Source organism: Canis lupus, chromosome 12 (assembly GCF_048164855.1).
Source record: "Canis lupus baileyi chromosome 12, mCanLup2.hap1, whole genome shotgun sequence".
In the NCBI taxonomy this organism is placed as follows: Eukaryota; Metazoa; Chordata; class Mammalia; order Carnivora; family Canidae; genus Canis; species Canis lupus.
In genome coordinates, this window is record NC_132849.1 from 34,092,417 (window position 1) to 34,108,610 (window position 16,194).

Here is a 16,194-nt window from a genome sequence, read left to right on the forward strand (position 1 = left end):
TAAGTTTTTCCTCTTGTAGAAAGATAATTATGCCCCATTCATTTTGGAGCTAAGTCAGAAAATGTATGAAAAATACTGTTATCCATTAAATCCTTGGGGACTTTACAACAGAAACTGACAGTGAAAAAAATCTCAGTTTATTACATTTTTAAAATTTAAAATAGCTCTGTAGTCCATATTAGTTTTTCTTTTTTTTGCATCTATCACATTGATTCTTTTTATGTACCCAGGTGCTATACTCGTATTTTTACCGGGACTAGCAGAAATCAAAATGCTATATGAACAGCTACAATCTAATTCTCTTTTCAACAACAGACGCAGTCATCGGTAAGTTAATTGCTTTCCCTATCCTTAATTGTCTGTTGCAGTTATATGCAAAGATGAATAACCAGAACAGTCTCTGACAGCCATCACCCTCTTTAGACCCTGGTGTCACTCCTCAAGAATACGTTTGGTTATGCCAGCTGGAAGCAGACAAACCTATTTGTTCCAGGGAATCAGTCATTCCCATTCCATTAAATAAAAATATTTCTCTTTACTTAGCGTAGTGACTCAGCAAAATTGCATATAATTTCAGTTGCCATGTACAGGGGATGGGAGAAGCCAGTGTAAGTAACAACAAAGAAATGCTGCCATTTGAGAAAGTTATTTGTAACAGTTTCTTTTCCAGTAGCAAGACATGTGTTTTCATATCAAACTTTCAATCTAAGTTTTCATATTAAATACTGAAGAAATGAACACTCCCTAGAAATACAAGAATTAAGTTTCTTAGCATACATGACTGTCTCTGCCTCTTGTTCTCTGGATTTAAAGATAGAGGAAAAATAATTCTCTACTGGTTAATGTGCTCTAGGCTTGTTCGTTTATAGAATATCAACTATCTAGTCCTCTTGATTATTTACTACTAAGTTACACTCCAGTTTTTCCCCAGTCAGTGCAAGATTTTTAATTCATAGAACTGAATAAATGTTTTGTAAGGCTCAGAAGGAACCTTCCCATTTGGAAGAGCTGGACCCTGAGGGCAGGTTATAGAGAAGCTGCTGATGCTTGGAGTCCTGTTGTTAATTTTAGTAGAAATTCACCCATCATTAATCCAATTTCAGCCTTTTGTGCTAGAACACTAAATGTGCTTTTTATTTCCTTTCAGATGTGTGGTTCACCCACTTCATTCATCTTTATCCAGTGAAGAGCAGCAGGCTGTGTTTGTAAAACCCCCTGTGGGTGTTACTAAGATTATAATTTCCACCAACATTGCTGAGACATCCATAACCATCGACGATGTTGTCTATGTCATCGATTCTGGGAAAATGAAAGAAAAGAGGTATTCTCTTTTGGCAATGTAAGAGAAGGGCTAAAGATGGCTTACTTAGAGTGACGTGTTAATTATTAATGCTACTGAGCTGCATGGATTGCCATTTGAAAAAATGTTTTATGAAAACTATGTGAGTATATATGAGTGATTCTATACCAGGACCATAGTCTTAAAGTCAAATAGAGATGCAAAGTTTAAGGTTTTTATCTTGAAAGTAATTATTTTTCCTTTCTTTCATATGCTTTACATGTGCTTGAATGAAAAAGAGGTGATATAGGTGGTGATGGATGTGTTAATTAGTTTGATTATGGTAACCATTTCATGGTGTACACATATATCAAAACATCACATTGTATAGCTTAAATATATACGATTTTTACTTGTCAAAATAAATACAAAAAAAAAATAAAAATAAAGGTTGCATAAAGGAACTGTATGTAGTCCACCAACATTTGACACCACATAAATCAGCACTGTGTGCTCCTACCAGGGACTAAACTATCCCAGAACACAGAGGACACTGGGTTCTTCTGTGGAAGCAGGGTAGTTCTTCTATTCTCTCCATGCAAAGTAGGGTCTTAGCCATGTTTTTAAAAAATAACTCCTTTTTACATTTTCTTTTTCTCTGTAGATATGATGCCAGCAAAGGGATGGAGAGCCTAGAGGATACTTTTGTCTCTCAAGCCAATGCTCTGCAAAGAAAAGGTCGAGCAGGCCGTGTTGCCTCTGGGGTCTGCTTCCACTTATTCACCAGTCATCACTTCAATCACCAGCTTTTAAAGCAGCAGCTACCAGAAATACAAAGAGTGCCATTAGAACAGCTGTGTCTGAGGTACATCTGGATCTTTGTGTTCTGGCTTCTGGAAGGTCTTCATGTTTCTCACCCTAAGTTCTGTGTTTTCTTTTTCTTAGTAGAAGACATTTTGCTAAGAGTGAACATGGATGAACTCATTCATTTGCAAAGAAAGAGCTCTTCAGTGTTGCCTTTACCATTCGTTTTCATGGTCTGCACAGGAAGATCTCTTACATTGCAAAAAATGGCCCTAAAATAGAACTTAAGAGTACATTTGTAACTCAGGAAAGTAATCTGACTTCTCAAGAAATTTCTGCTAGGAGCAACACCAATATTAAATCATCAAAGGTAGAAAATCTACAGCCTCATTATCAGAGCCAGCTAAACAGAAACAACTTGAAAAACACCATTATTTATCTGACAAACAAGAACAAATATCATAAAATAGGGTTTAATGAACGAATGATGGAACTCAGTGTTATTGAAGCCAGGGAACCTTTGGTTCAGCCTTTCTGAAAATGCAGGTGGTGTGATGTTAGAACTCACACTATCCATGCCCTATGACCCATTCACTACTTGGAGGGAGTATGCTCATAAAATAATAGCCCAAAGCAAAAAAAGTTCCTTGTACAAAGATGTTATAGCTCTCTTTTTATCCAGTGGGTATGTTTTGAAAGCCTTCCATTTGCCAGGGTTGAGCTAAGCACTAGAGATACATAGGATACAAGACCTAGGCCCTGCTTTTAAGTGTCCACAGTCAGGTCTTGAGAAGTTGGGCGAGCAGATGCCTTGATCTAAGGTAGTAACAGTGCAAATGAGAGGAACTAGGGGATTTAAGAAAGCTTTGGAAGTTGAATGATCCATGAGGGAAGATGAGAGAGGGGAAAATGTAATTACATAGCACATATGGTTTAAAAACACCTCAGGGACACCTGAGTGGCTCAGTCAGTCAGTTGGGCGTCCAACTCTTGATTTCAGCTCAGAGTCAAGATCTTGGGGTGAGGAGATCAAACCCTCCATCGGGCTCTGCACTCAGCTCAGAGTCTGCTTAGGATTCACTCTCTCCTTCTCTCTCTGCCCGCCTCCCCCCACCAAAAAAAAGAAAAAGAAAAAAAGATGTATTTAAACTAGGATTGTCTGGCTTATGAAAGCATATATGTCTGGGAAATTATCAACTATTTTCTTTCAAGAAAGAAGCTTACTCCTCTGTGTCATCTCTCCAGAAATAAAATGGCCAAATTATTATTTTGTTTTCTTTTTGTAGAATTAAAATTTTAGAGATGTTTAGCACTCACAATCTCCAGTCTGTGTTTTCTCGGCTCATTGAGCCGCCGCACACTGACTCTCTCCGCGCCTCAAAAATACGATTACGAGACTTAGGAGCATTAACTCCAGATGAAAAGCTGACCCCCCTAGGGTATCACTTGGCCTCTCTGCCCGTGGATGTGAGAATCGGCAAACTGATGCTGTTTGGGTCTATCTTCCGCTGTCTGGATCCTGCCCTCACCATTGCTGCCAGTTTGGCTTTTAAGTCTCCTTTTGTAAGTAAACAACATTCATCTAAACTGGAGTCCATAGGTCTCTAAGGGGACCATGGGGGCTTCAGGGTTATGTGAGACCTCCGCCCCCACATTTTCTTGTGAGGATGATATATGGGAATTCTTAGGTCACAATGTCTATAACTTTTGTCTGATCCTCAAATTCATACCTCAAATAAAGATTAAGAACTAAAGATCCATCTTATCAAAATAACCTAAATGTGCTTTTTATTGTATCTGCTACATCCTTGCTCATTAAAGAAAAATCAGAAAATGAAGGCAAGCAAAAAGTGGACCACTGTTTTTAAACAGTTTTATTGAAATATAATTTGCCCACTTAAATTGTACATTGAGTAATTTTTAGTTTATGTGGTCCTCGCCATTGTCAAGTCTAAAACATTTTTATTACCTCATAAAGAAACCCCTTAGCAGGGGTGCCTGGGTGACTCAGTTGGTTAAGCATCTGCCTTCGACTCAGATCCTGATCCCAGGATCTTGGGATCAAGCCCCACATCGGGCTCCCTGCTCAGCGGGGAATCTGCTTCTTCCTCTCCCTCTGCTGCTCTCCCTGCTTGTGCGCGCGCTTTCTCTCTCTCTCTCTGTCAAATAAATAAAATCTTTTTAAAAAAAGAAACCCCTTAGCAGTCACACCCCTTCCGCCCTCTAATCCCTCATCCACCACAGCCCTAGATAACCACCAATTTGCTCTGTCTTCATAGATTTACCTCTTCCATACATTACATATTAATGAAATAATATAACATATGGTCTTTGGTGACGGCTTCTTCACTTAGCATAATGCTTTTAAGGTGCATCTGTGTTATAGCATAATCGGTACTTCATTCCTTTGCCAAATAATATTCCTTTGTATGGACGTTCCTACCACATTTTGTTTATCCATTCAGCACTGGATGGACATTGGGATTGTTCCCATCTTTGCCTACGAATGTTCATGTACAAATTTTTATGTAGATGTAGGTTTTCATTTATCTTAAGTATATACCTAGGAATAAAATTATTGGATCAAATGTTAACTCTCTATTTAACTTTCTGAGGAATTTCCAGGTTTTTTTTTCAGAGTAGCCTCACATTACATTCTACCAGGATTTTATTAGGATTGCAATTTCTCCCTATCTTCACCAACACTTGTTATTATCTGATTTTTTTATTATAATCATCTTAGGGGTTGTGAATTTGTAGTTTCGATTTGTGTTTCCCTAATGGCTAATGATAATAAACATCTTTTCATTTGCTTATTTGCCATTTGTGTATCTTCTTTCAAGAAATTCAGATCCTTTGCCCATTTTTAAAATTGGGTTATTCATCCTTTTATTATTGATTTGTAAGAGTTGTTTATTCTGGTCCCTTATGAGAAATAAGATCTGCAAATATTTTTTCCTATTCTGTGGGTTACCTTTTTCACTTTCTTGATATTTCCTTTGAAACACAAAAGTTTTTAATTTTGATGAAGTCCAGTTTATCCCCTTTTTTGTTCTTCGACCTTCCATTGTCGTAGTTTAGAATCCTAAAAAATAAATAAATAAATAAAATAAAAAGAATCCATTACCAAAATGGCTGAAGGGGAGTGGAAGATACAGGCTTCCAGTTATAGAATGAATAAGTCATGGGAATAAAAGGCAAGCAGAAGGAGTATAGTTAACCATATTGTAATAGTGTTGTCCATTGACAGATGATAGCTACACTTGTGGAGAGCATTGGCATAATGTATAAATTATTGACTTGTCAAATCACTGTGTTGTATACCTGAAACTAATGTAACGTGTGTCAACTACACTAAAAAAGAAAAAAAAAAAATCCCGGGGTGCCTGGGAGGCTCTCTGGGTTGTCTGCCTTCAGCTCAGGTCATGATCCCTGGGTTCTGGAATTCAGACCCTCATGGGAATCCCTGCTCAGCTGGGAGTCTACTTCTCCCTCTCCTTCTGCCTGCCACTGCCCCTGCTAACATGTGTGTACATGCGCACATGCTCCTTCCCTCTCTCTCTAAGTAAGTAAATAAAATCCTCAATAAAAAAAAAGAAAAAAAATCCATTGCCAGATCCAGTTATGAAGATTTATCCCATTTATCCCTATGTGGTTTTCTAAGTTTTATAGCTTTATTTTTATTTGGTGGGGCAGAGGGAGAGGGAGAATCTTAAGCAGACTTTCAGGCTCAGCACAGAGCCCAAGATGGGGATTGATCTCACAACCCAGAGATCATGACATGAGCTGAAATCAAAAGTCAGACACTTAACCGACTGAGCCACCCAGGTGCCCCAGAAGAGTTTTATAGTTTTAGCTCTTACATTATGGTCTTTGGTGTATTTGAGTTAATTTTTGCAAATTGGCATGAGTAAGAGTCCACTTCATTCTTCTGCATATAACGATTCATTTGTCCCAGTACCATTTGTTGAAAAGACTATTCTTTCACCATTGAATGGTCTTGGCATTATTATCAAAAATCATGGGGCACCTGGCTGGCTCAGTTGGTGGAGCATGCAACTCTTGATCTCGGGGTTGTTAAGTTCGAGCCCCACACTGGGTATAGAGATTACTTAAAATCTTGAAGAAAAAAGAAAGAAACCTCAGGTTAAATGAATGTGCCCTTCAAACCTGGTTTTCCTCATTTAGGTGTCTCCCTGGGATAAAAAAGAGGAAGCTAACCAGAAAAAGCTAGAATTTGCATTTGCAAACAGTGACTATCTGGCCCTTCTACGAGCATATAAGGTAAGTATATAATAACTGAGATGTATTACTAGAATTGGCACTAACGACAGAGTAAGTTCACTTTTATTTTCTTAAAATGTAGGGGTGGCAGCTAAGTATGAAAGAAGGAATGCGTGCAAGTTACAATTACTGCAGACAAAACTTCTTGTCTGGAAGAGTTCTTCAGGTGAGTTGTGCCCATGGCAGTTTGTTTTCATTCATTTTCTGTTGTAGCCACACAGAAGAGGGTGTTGCAACTTTGTCTCGCTTGTCCTGCCTTGACATTAAAAATGTCATTTCTGGAATATGGTTGGCTTTACCAGCTCTGTAAAACAGACTCCTGTTTTATATCCTCCGAGGCCTTCTGTGCTGAACCTTTCAACTGATCCATTTTTCCTCTTTTCAGTGAATCTGTGTTTGTGTGAAGGATCAGAGAATACAGACACTGTGAAAATTACAGCTTACTGGAAGTCCGTTTTTTAGTAATTATACCAGACATTCTTAACCTGGATCCATAAACCCCAAATTTGTATGCAAAATCATATGTTTAAACATATGTGCTTTATTTTGGAGACAGGGACCATGGCTCTCATCATATTCTCAGAGCAGTCTATCACCATCCCCAAACTCCTTACCTTCTCCACAAAACCAGAGAACGAGTACTGAACCAGATTTTGTTAATTTTTCTTATGTCCACTTCTGTGTGAGTGAGAGGGCTCTGTGCTCTCTTATGACAGTGTTTTAGGCACCTTTCCAAAGTGGTATGGAAGCCAGAATAGTGGTGGTACACATCTTTTTAAAGCATTGTTTTGCTCAAAGATTTTGAGCCTGGGGAAGGGAAAGGACTTTATTTTCCTATTAAAAGATGTCCCAGGGCAGCCCGGGTGGCTCAGCGGTTTAGCACTGCCTTCGGCCCAGGTTGTGATCCTGGAGACCCAGGATCGAGTCCCATGTCAGGTTCCCTGCATGGAGCCTGCTTCTCCCTCTGCCTGTGTCTCTGCCTCTCTTGCACGTGCGCGGTCTGTGTCTCTCATGAGTAAATAAATAAAATCTTAAAAAAAAAAAAAAAAAAAGATGTCTCGGGGCACCTGGGTGGCTCAGTCAGTTAAGATCTGCTTTTGGCTTGGGTCATGATCTCAGGTTCCTGGGATTGAGCCCCATGTGGGTCTCTCTGCTCAGCAGAGAGTCTGTGTCTCCTTCTCCTCTTCACTCGTATTCTCTCTCGCTATCTCTGTCATTTCTCTCAAATAAATAAATGCTTGAAATTTGTTTTAAAAATAAAAGATGTCTTGGAGTAGAACACAAAATTAATGTCCTTAGTGCTTCCCACTAACATTTATCTATCTATCCATCCATCCATCCATCCATCCATCCATGTATCCCAGAAGCCCCTTCAGAGCATAGACCTTACTGTTGTGTTCAACACTGCATCAAGGAACAGTGCTTAGCACACAGTTGATACTCAGTAAAGACTCATTGAAGAAATGCACAAGTGAATGAATTTGGTTATTTAAAATGAAATAAAAGACTTCAAAAGCATCTCACTATTTGCCTTCATTCTCTTATGCCTTGGGGTGTACTACAATGAAGCATCATTTGTTCTAAGTATATCAAAAGCAATAATTTTCAATCCTGGCTGCATATTAGATTCACCTGAGGAGGCTTAACAGTATAATAAGGAAAAATGCCTAGGTTCCATCCCAGGCCAGTTACATCTAGATCTCTGTGGGTGGATTCATTGTTATCATTGGGTGCACCAAGGGATTCTAGTATGCAGCCAAGGTTGAGAACCACTGGTCTGGAGGGTATGTTATCTGTAAGGGGCAGTAGTAGATATGCCCTCAGGACATTAATATTTAAGTGTAAAATGATATTTCTTTCAAATTACATTTCTTATGAAATGTATTCGTTTTCTTCATGATGTATGTACATTTTGCTGTGATCTAGAAGGTCCATCCAAGTTCCCTCTTCTCACTAAAGATATTAAGATTTATTAAAATATCAATGAGAACTTTGTCATGATAGAGAAATCCTAGCTATATTTTGCCATGTCATCCACGTGTACCTGAGACATTCCGAGAAAATAGTTGAGCTATCATCAAGACAGAGTAGTGTTGCTTGGCTCTCAGTTCCCCTGACTGTCCTTACCTCCTTCCATGTTGTCTGATACACAGCCTATATTTGACCAGTGGCAGAAGAAAAATAGGTCTGTTCTTTTCTTTCTCACACTTGTGCTCGGCTACACAAAGGGGTGTCTGCATCTAAACCACTCAGTAATATCCTTATTCCTAGGAAAAGATGTGAGCCCAAGGATCATTAGGTCATAGAAAGTAAGTTCAGAGCTGGGGATTCCACATCCATTGAGAGAGAACACTACCAACCCAGGCTCCAGGAAGGGGCCAAGAGGATCTGCTCAGAAATGCAAGTGAGGTGATGTTGCAGTGCCTTGAGCTGGAGACCCAAAATAAACTGTTCTGCTGTCCTAAGAACTGCCAGGAAAGTCAGACCTACCCCAAATCCAATGTGTTTTTGAAAATGTGATTTTGGGGGCAGCCCGGGTGGCTCAGCAGTTTAGCGCCACCTTCGGCCCAGGGTGTGATCCTGGAGACCCAGGATCGAGTCCCATGTCGGGGTCTCCCTCTGCCTGTGTCTCTGCCTCTCTCTCTGTGTGTGTCTCTCATGAATAAATAAATAAAATCTTTAAAAAAAAAAAAAAGAAAGAAAAAATGTGATTTTTGAGTTAAATGATCCTTGGGTTTTCTGAAATTGGTGAATTTCTGGGTAGCTCTTTCACTCTGTCTGCCAATTCATCTAAGTAAAAATTGCCCTTCTGGAAATGACCAGACAAGATAATCTTCATACCTGTGTGATGACCTGTGTGAGCCTCACTATTATCCACTGAAGTAAACACTGCACGCATCTTCAATTTGCTGATGCCCGGGCTTAAAGATTTTTTCTGTTTCTTTCAGGAGATGGCCAGCCTCAAACGACAATTCACTGAACTGTTATCAGATATAGGCTTTGTAAAGGAAGGACTCAGAGCAAGGGAAATCGAGAAGAGGGCCCAAGGAGGAGATGGTATCTTGGACGCCACAGGAGAAGAGGTAAAGAATGCGTAGTTAGTTCTTTTATTTCTCTTCAATTGGTGCATGAACCATATATGAACTCCCTTAATTCTTCACCTAAGCCCTCTGAATAGTGGGCTTAGTGGCATTCTTGATTTTCTTTCCACAAAGTGTCAGGTAACACTCCTAAAAACAGAAGGGTTTTTCTGTTAATTGCTACATTTTTTTTTTAATTTCATACCAGTTTGTTCATTCGTTCGTTCTTTCTTTGAAAGAGAGAGAAAGAGAGTAAGCATAAGCAGGAGAGGCAGAGGGAGAGGGATAGAGGAACTCAAGCAAACTCCTTGCTGAGCACAGAGCCTGATGCAGGGCTTGATCTCACAACCCTGAAATGATGACCTGAGCTGAAACCAAGCTACTTAACCAACTGCACCCTCCCGGCATCCCCGCACTGGTTCTTGATAAGCCTATAAGAGGTGAAATAGATGTTTCAAGAATGTCTTCTTAAATCACACCAGCCTTTTTCCAACCAAGGATAGTTCTTCTATATGACCGTGGGAAGAACGCTTCTTCAAGATGAACCTGATGTCACTCTGTTCTCAGTGCATTTAGTACTTTCTGCAGATGATGAACATCTCATGAACCAGAATCTCTGTCTACTGATCCTTAGAAACACTGGCTTTGTAATTGCTTTGCAGAGACCCAGAGTTACTGGGGCTTCTTGGAGTGGGTCCTGTGTGCATATGGTCCAGTAGACTTATTTTTTACTTAGAAGGAAAGAATTTCTCTAGCAAAAACATAGAAATTAGGTATTTTAGTTTTGTTTTAAGAAAGAAATCATATGTAATCTAATGATAAATTCTAGGGTACAGACAGAAGTAGCCACATTACTTATAAGATCAATGCTTGCTTTCTCTCATAGGCAAACTCAAATGCTGAGAATCCCAAGCTGATATCAGCAATGCTGTGTGCTGCTCTTTATCCAAATGTGGTGCAGGTAACAAAACATTTTTTCCTGGGTCCTACCACTTCTTGTTTGATTTGTAGCCAGGGGACATAAGTTAAGACATACAAATTAATTGTCTTAAAGAGATGCATGCAAATAAACACAGAGCCTTTTAAACTTTGTACACATTTCCAATCCTTCAATTCCCCAAATCTGTTCGATACATCATTCAAGAATACATTTATTGTATAAAATGAAGTGCCTTTTTAATCCTTCTGACAGATTACGACATTCCAGAAATTTAAATGTACATAAATGTGACCCTGTCAGTAGTTTGTGCATAACTAGCCTTCTATGTTAGATAGAAGCTTGATTCTACCACAGTTTCCCTTATGGCCTCTGCTCTGGACTACAGTTAGATAAGAACAAAATCAAACAAGCTAGGGCTCTGCCGTGGGACCACCTGTGGCCAACCTTCTGGAAAATCCTATCTGTACATTGCTGTTGTACCTGAGTTTTAATTTCCCAGCCCTTGTCAAACTTAGAAAGACTGAATTTGTCAGAGTACAAACTTGTTTCTCGTTTATCATTTTGTTAAATGCTCAGTTGACATCTGATGAATTTCTGGCACATTTTCTGTTCGGTACTTGAATACTTTTCAAACCGTTTGAAATTTATTTTAAAAAATCATTTGGAGCAAAAGCATGGAGACAAAGTAACCCCAAAGGATTGGGGAGAATAAATAAAAAAATTTTAAGGCAATGAAAATACTCTGCATGATACCATTGTAATGGATACATGTCATTATACATTTGCCCAAACCCATAGAATATACACCACCAAGAGTGAACCTAAAGGTAAACTATGGGCTTTGGGTGATTATGATGTACCACAAGTTTTTAAAAATTGTAATACTACTGCTATCAGAAGCCCCCCACAATGAACATTCTTACTGTTAGTGGGAGTGTAAATTGATATACCCTTTCTAAATTTCATTGCTGAGGACTTATTAAGAACTAATTGCATGTATGCATAAAGCTACAGCTAGAAGAATGTTCATTCTAGCTCTGTTTGTAATTGCAAACAATCAAAAGTACCAATAATAGGGAATTTATTAAATGATTATAGATCCTTACAACTAGATACCATATAGCCATTTAGAATTATGTTTTAAGAAAATATTTAACATGGAAAAATGTTCTCAAAATATTAAGTTTAAAAAGATTATAGAAAATGATCCTATGTTAATTTCAATACCTGTGTACTTTTATTTATGTTTATAGTTTTCTTTGTTTCTGTATAAAAACAAATCTAACACCAAAAATGAAAATATTTATCAGATACAATTAAGTTCTCTCTTAATCATGTGATTATAAGATATCTTTATTTTCTTATTTTTTCCTAATATATTATTTTCTATAGTAAACATGTATTATTTTTGCAAAACATACATATATATATAATTCATATATATGTGTATGTGCATATAAATTTTTTTAAAGATTTTTAGTTTATTTATTCATGAGAGAGAGAGAGAGAGAGAGAGAGGCAGAGACATAGGAAGAGGGAGAAGCATGGAGCCCCATGTGGGACTCGATCCCGGGACTCTAGGATCTTGCCCTGGGCCGAAGGCAGGCGCTCAACCGCTGAGCCACCCAGGTACGTCCCTAAAATTTTTCTTTTTAAATGAGATAATGTGTTTATTCATTTTTTCCCCCTCATTTGGAAAGAAAGGCATTTGGAAAAGTAGGATTACTTCCAAAAGTAGCAGATTCGTCCTCCACTGCTGCCAGCTAGATGCAGCTGAGAATCGGTTTCAGACCTCGAGTTAGCAACATCCATCTACCCCCATATGGCTGGTGTGCCGTAGAGTCTCCCAGGGCTACTGCACCTACATCCACACTTCTTGGTGGTCAGAAAAAAGAAATAAAAGGGGGAAAGTATGCTTATACTACCTTCAAAAGGAAGCAGGGAAGAAACAGCCAAAGCATTCAGACAAGACTGGTTTCGTGCCAAGGGATGCTTCTGGTCATAGAAATAAATAAATACATGCATACATACATAAATTTATTATTATATTTTTTTCCAAAAACCTGTTTAGGTGAAAAGCCCAGAAGGGAAATTTCAGAAGACCAGTACTGGAGCAGTCAGAATGCAACCAAAATCAGATGAGTTGAAGTTTGTCACCAAGAATGATGGATATGTGCACATTCACCCTTCCTCAGTGAACTACCAGGTAGGAATGGTGGGAGACACCTCTATTTACATACGGCAGGTCTTGTGGGGAGCAGCATAGTCCCTTCAAGTGAGCCATACCTCCTTCTATCCTTCGCCATCCCCAGCAGCACCACTGTCTTGGGGGGAGGTTGAATAAGTATGAACAGACTAGAAATTGGGCAGTTTGGGGAAAGACTATTTCCATTTCAAGAAAATTCTACTGGATACCAAAAAAAATGTTCAAACCTGCTTTCAGATGTTTCTTTGCAGTGGGGATTTAAGAAGTCAGGATGTAAAAAAAAAAAAGAAGGATGTAATGAGATCACTAAATCTGTGCCTTAAAAGGGAATGACCTGTGCTTACTGATGGCACTTCCTCGTTGCTTTCTCCCGAGGCCAGGCCTGCTGCTGAGGCTTTTCCCAGCGCTCCATTGAACTCACCACCAGCTATGCATCACCTCCTTGGTGTCCTACCCAGTGAACACCCCCTGGTCCTCATCAGACTTGACTCTTGTGTAGTATCTGACACCGCTAACCTCCTGTCCTCTTGAAACTCTCTTTCATGTGGTTTTGCTCCTGAAATGCCACTTTCTTCCCTTTCTCTGATCATCCCCTGACACCTCTTTTAGGAGTTTCTCTTCCTTTGCTCTGAAATAGCGGTTCTGTCCTGAGTTCTCATTTCTCACTGTAGTGCACTTATTCTTCCTGAACCATCAGAGCATAGCTCTGTGATTCTCACTGCCGCCTGTGTGCTGTCACTGAGCCCCTGCTCCTCTCTCTCTGGGCCTGGGCTTTTTCTGAGTCTCCTGCCAGAAATCATCAGCCAGATAATGAAGATTCAAATTCCTTATTTTCCACTTCATTCTTTTCTTCTTGTATTCCGTCTTGGTGAACAGCACCACCCAAACTAGAACCCTGCGTTCATAGAGACCCTGCCACTTTTCTCTTTACCCCAGTCCTTGTGGACACCAGGTCCCAGCAGTTCCGCCTTCTGACACTCTCAGATGTGCTTGTTCCTCTTCTTCCCACTGTCCCTTCCTCAGTTCAAACCCCAACATCTGTCTCTTCTCTAAAGTGCTATAATGATCTGACTTCTGGTCCTTTCTCTCCAGCCTTTTACAGTACTGCTGCCAGAATTAACTTTACAAAACATACATTGGGTCACGTCATCCCCTTGCTTGAAACTCTTCATATATGGAGTCTCCTGCAAACTCTCCCATGACTTTTCAGGCCAGGCCCCTCTTTTACCATGTCTCCCACTGCTCCTCCCTTGATCATTCTGTGTGCCATGACATGTAACATGCTTTCTTGGAACCTGGAATACATTCTCATTCCCAGCAGGCTCCTCTAATTTGAGCTTCCATTTGAACAACTCTCCCTCAAAGTTGCTTTGTTTCTTGGTCCACCATCAGGTGTGCATTTTATCCACAGTTGTGCTTACCATGTTATTTCATGGTTTGTGGTACATCATCTTCATGGAAGGATGAAATTTCTAAAGACAGGAATTGTATGTTTTTCATTTTTATGTTCTTGACATGTAGCAGGGCGCCTCCCTAAAAGCAGACACTCAATAAAACTTTGAGGGGAGATGGAGAAAGAGAGGACAGGGGGATGGAGGAAGAGAATTTGAAGTGTGAGGGCTGGCCAACCCCTGGAACTACCGAGTAACGTGTCAGCCAAGCACGAAAAGGGTCTCCTCAGCCCAGAAGACTTTGAGGACCAGATGGCCATCTGGTCTTTCAGCTACATACGTACTTAGGAGCCAGCGGTCACAGTTAGTTCTACCTCCTCTTCTGAGTTTACCATGACATTCATGCAATGATTCCAAATTATTCAGTATCTCCTAGCAGTTTCTCTGTGCCAGGCACTACTCTGATCCATGGAGGACAGTGGATGAACTAGACAGACAGGGTCTCTGCCCTCAGGGAGCTTAAGTTCTGCTGAGCAAGACAGGAAAGAAATAAGTAAACACATCATCTCAGGTTAGTGACAAATGCAATCAAGGAAAATAAAACAGAATAAGAGATTGAGAGTGATAAGAGATAGGCCATTTTGCCAAATGTGGTCGGGGAAGAACTCGCTGAGGAGAAAACAACTGAGCAGATCCTAAATAAAGTACAGGGCGAGCCATGAAGATCTCTAGGGAGAGAGCATTCCAGCAGAGGAAATAAGTGCAAAGACCATGAGACAGAAGCATATTGGTGTGCTTCCGGAGATGCAGACCAGTGGTTGGGAGAGGTGGAATGGGATGATGAGGTGCCAGAGGAGCAGATGTGTCAGGACAAGTGGGCAGGGTCAGGTTGTGTGGGACTGTGTGGGCCATAGATCTGAGATTTTATTCTTAGGAAGTCACTGGAAGGTTTTGAGCCTAATTGGATTTATGTTTTTAAAAGATCATTGCAGGGGTATCTGGGTGGCTCAGTGGGTTAAGTGTCTGCCTTCGGCTCAGGTCATGATCTCTGGGTCCTAGGATAGAGCCCCACTTTGGGCTCCCTGTACAGTGGGGAGCCTGCTTCTTCCTCTGCCTACTGTTCCCCCTGCTTATGTTCTCTCTGTCTTTGTCAAATAAATAAATAAAATAGTTTTAAAAATAAATAAATAAAAGGTAACCGTGGCTGCTAGGTGGGAAAGAGACTGAAGGTGTAAAACAGAAGCCAAGCAGGTGCTTAGGAGGCTGTGGCAGTGGTCTGTGGGAGGCAGTGATGCTCTGAGCTAAGGTGGTAGCTGTCACATTGCAGGGAATATGTCCGTTCATTATGTATTTTGAAAATAGAACTGACAGGACCTAGTGATCATTTCGACAGCATGAGGGGAAAGAACAGTTGAGAAAAGTTTCTCAGTTTGGGACGTGAGCAGCTAGGTGAACAGGAATATCACTTACTGAGCAGGAGGGGAATACTGTAAGTTGGGGAAAATCAAGAATTCCTTTTGAACGTGAGTTTGAGATGATTATTAAATATCCAAAGTAAGACCTCCTGAGGTCGATGCATGTAGAAGTCTGTCCTCAAGGGAAAGGTACAGGCCGGAGATAATTTGGGGAATTGTCAATGGACAGGTGGTACTTAAATCCATGGAGTGGGTGGAGTTCCCCTCAGGCTGTCAGTGCCCTCATCTGAGGTTTCCTGTTCCAGGTCAGACACTTTGACAGCCCCTACCTGGTGTACCATGAAAAGATCAAAACCAGTCGGGTGTTCATCCGAGACTGCAGTATGGTGTCCGTGTACCCGCTGGTCTTGTTTGGAGGAGGCCAAGTGAGTGTGCAGCTTCAGAGAGGGGAGTTTGTTGTGTCCTTGGATGATGGTTGGATCCGTTTTGCAGCTGCTTCCCATCAGGTAAAGGCTATCAGTTCCGTCTCTGAAGGAGCCCCCCTGAGGGCTGTATTTCAATTTTTCTAGTAGCCACGCATAAAAAATACAAATAAGTGAAATTAATCTTAATTTTATTTAACCTAATACACCTAAAAAGTTTTATATTCAACATGTAATCAATATAAGAATTTATTAGATATTTTATACTGTTTTTTTATATTAAATCTTTAAAATCTGGGATGTATTTTACATACATACACCAGCACATCTGTTTGAACTGGCCATTAGATTAGCCACATGTGACAGATGGCTG

General features: G+C 40.1%; 2 protein-coding genes across 11 annotated transcripts in view; one reads left to right on the forward strand and one right to left on the reverse strand.

Moving 5' to 3' along the window:
* Positions 1 to 16,194, forward strand: part of DHX57 (DExH-box helicase 57) — a 62,467-nt gene that overhangs the window by 38,477 nt on the left and 7,796 nt on the right. For all 7 annotated transcript variants that reach the window (XR_012004499.1, XM_072770457.1, XM_072770458.1 and 4 more), the window contains 10 exons: positions 231 to 327; positions 1,148 to 1,321; positions 1,944 to 2,144; positions 3,370 to 3,646; positions 6,272 to 6,367; positions 6,450 to 6,533; positions 9,316 to 9,450; positions 10,334 to 10,408; positions 12,459 to 12,593; positions 15,705 to 15,905. Coding sequence is in view for 6 of the 7 variants with exons in the window: in XM_072770457.1 (XP_072626558.1) it covers positions 231 to 327; positions 1,148 to 1,321; positions 1,944 to 2,144; positions 3,370 to 3,646; positions 6,272 to 6,367; positions 6,450 to 6,533; positions 9,316 to 9,450; positions 10,334 to 10,408; positions 12,459 to 12,593; positions 15,705 to 15,905 (1,475 nt within the window). In the remaining variant the exon portion in view is untranslated. The remainder of the gene's footprint in view (positions 1 to 230; positions 328 to 1,147; positions 1,322 to 1,943; positions 2,145 to 3,369; positions 3,647 to 6,271; positions 6,368 to 6,449; positions 6,534 to 9,315; positions 9,451 to 10,333; positions 10,409 to 12,458; positions 12,594 to 15,704; positions 15,906 to 16,194) is intronic.
* The window catches only part of LOC140601489 (tetratricopeptide repeat protein 39B-like), a 55,529-nt gene continuing 43,277 nt past the window's right edge, over positions 3,943 to 16,194 (reverse strand). Inside the window, exons 3-6 of one of the 4 annotated variants that reach the window (XM_072770467.1) lie at positions 15,729 to 15,964; positions 9,209 to 9,597; positions 5,058 to 5,168; positions 3,943 to 4,242 (exon numbers count right to left, since the gene is read on the reverse strand). The gene's annotated coding sequence lies outside the window, so the exon portion shown is untranslated. Of the gene's footprint in view, positions 4,243 to 5,057; positions 5,169 to 6,271; positions 6,758 to 9,208; positions 9,598 to 15,728; positions 15,965 to 16,194 lie in introns of those variants that run through there. The other 3 variants (XM_072770470.1, XM_072770469.1, XR_012004500.1) reach the window with 3 other exon arrangements.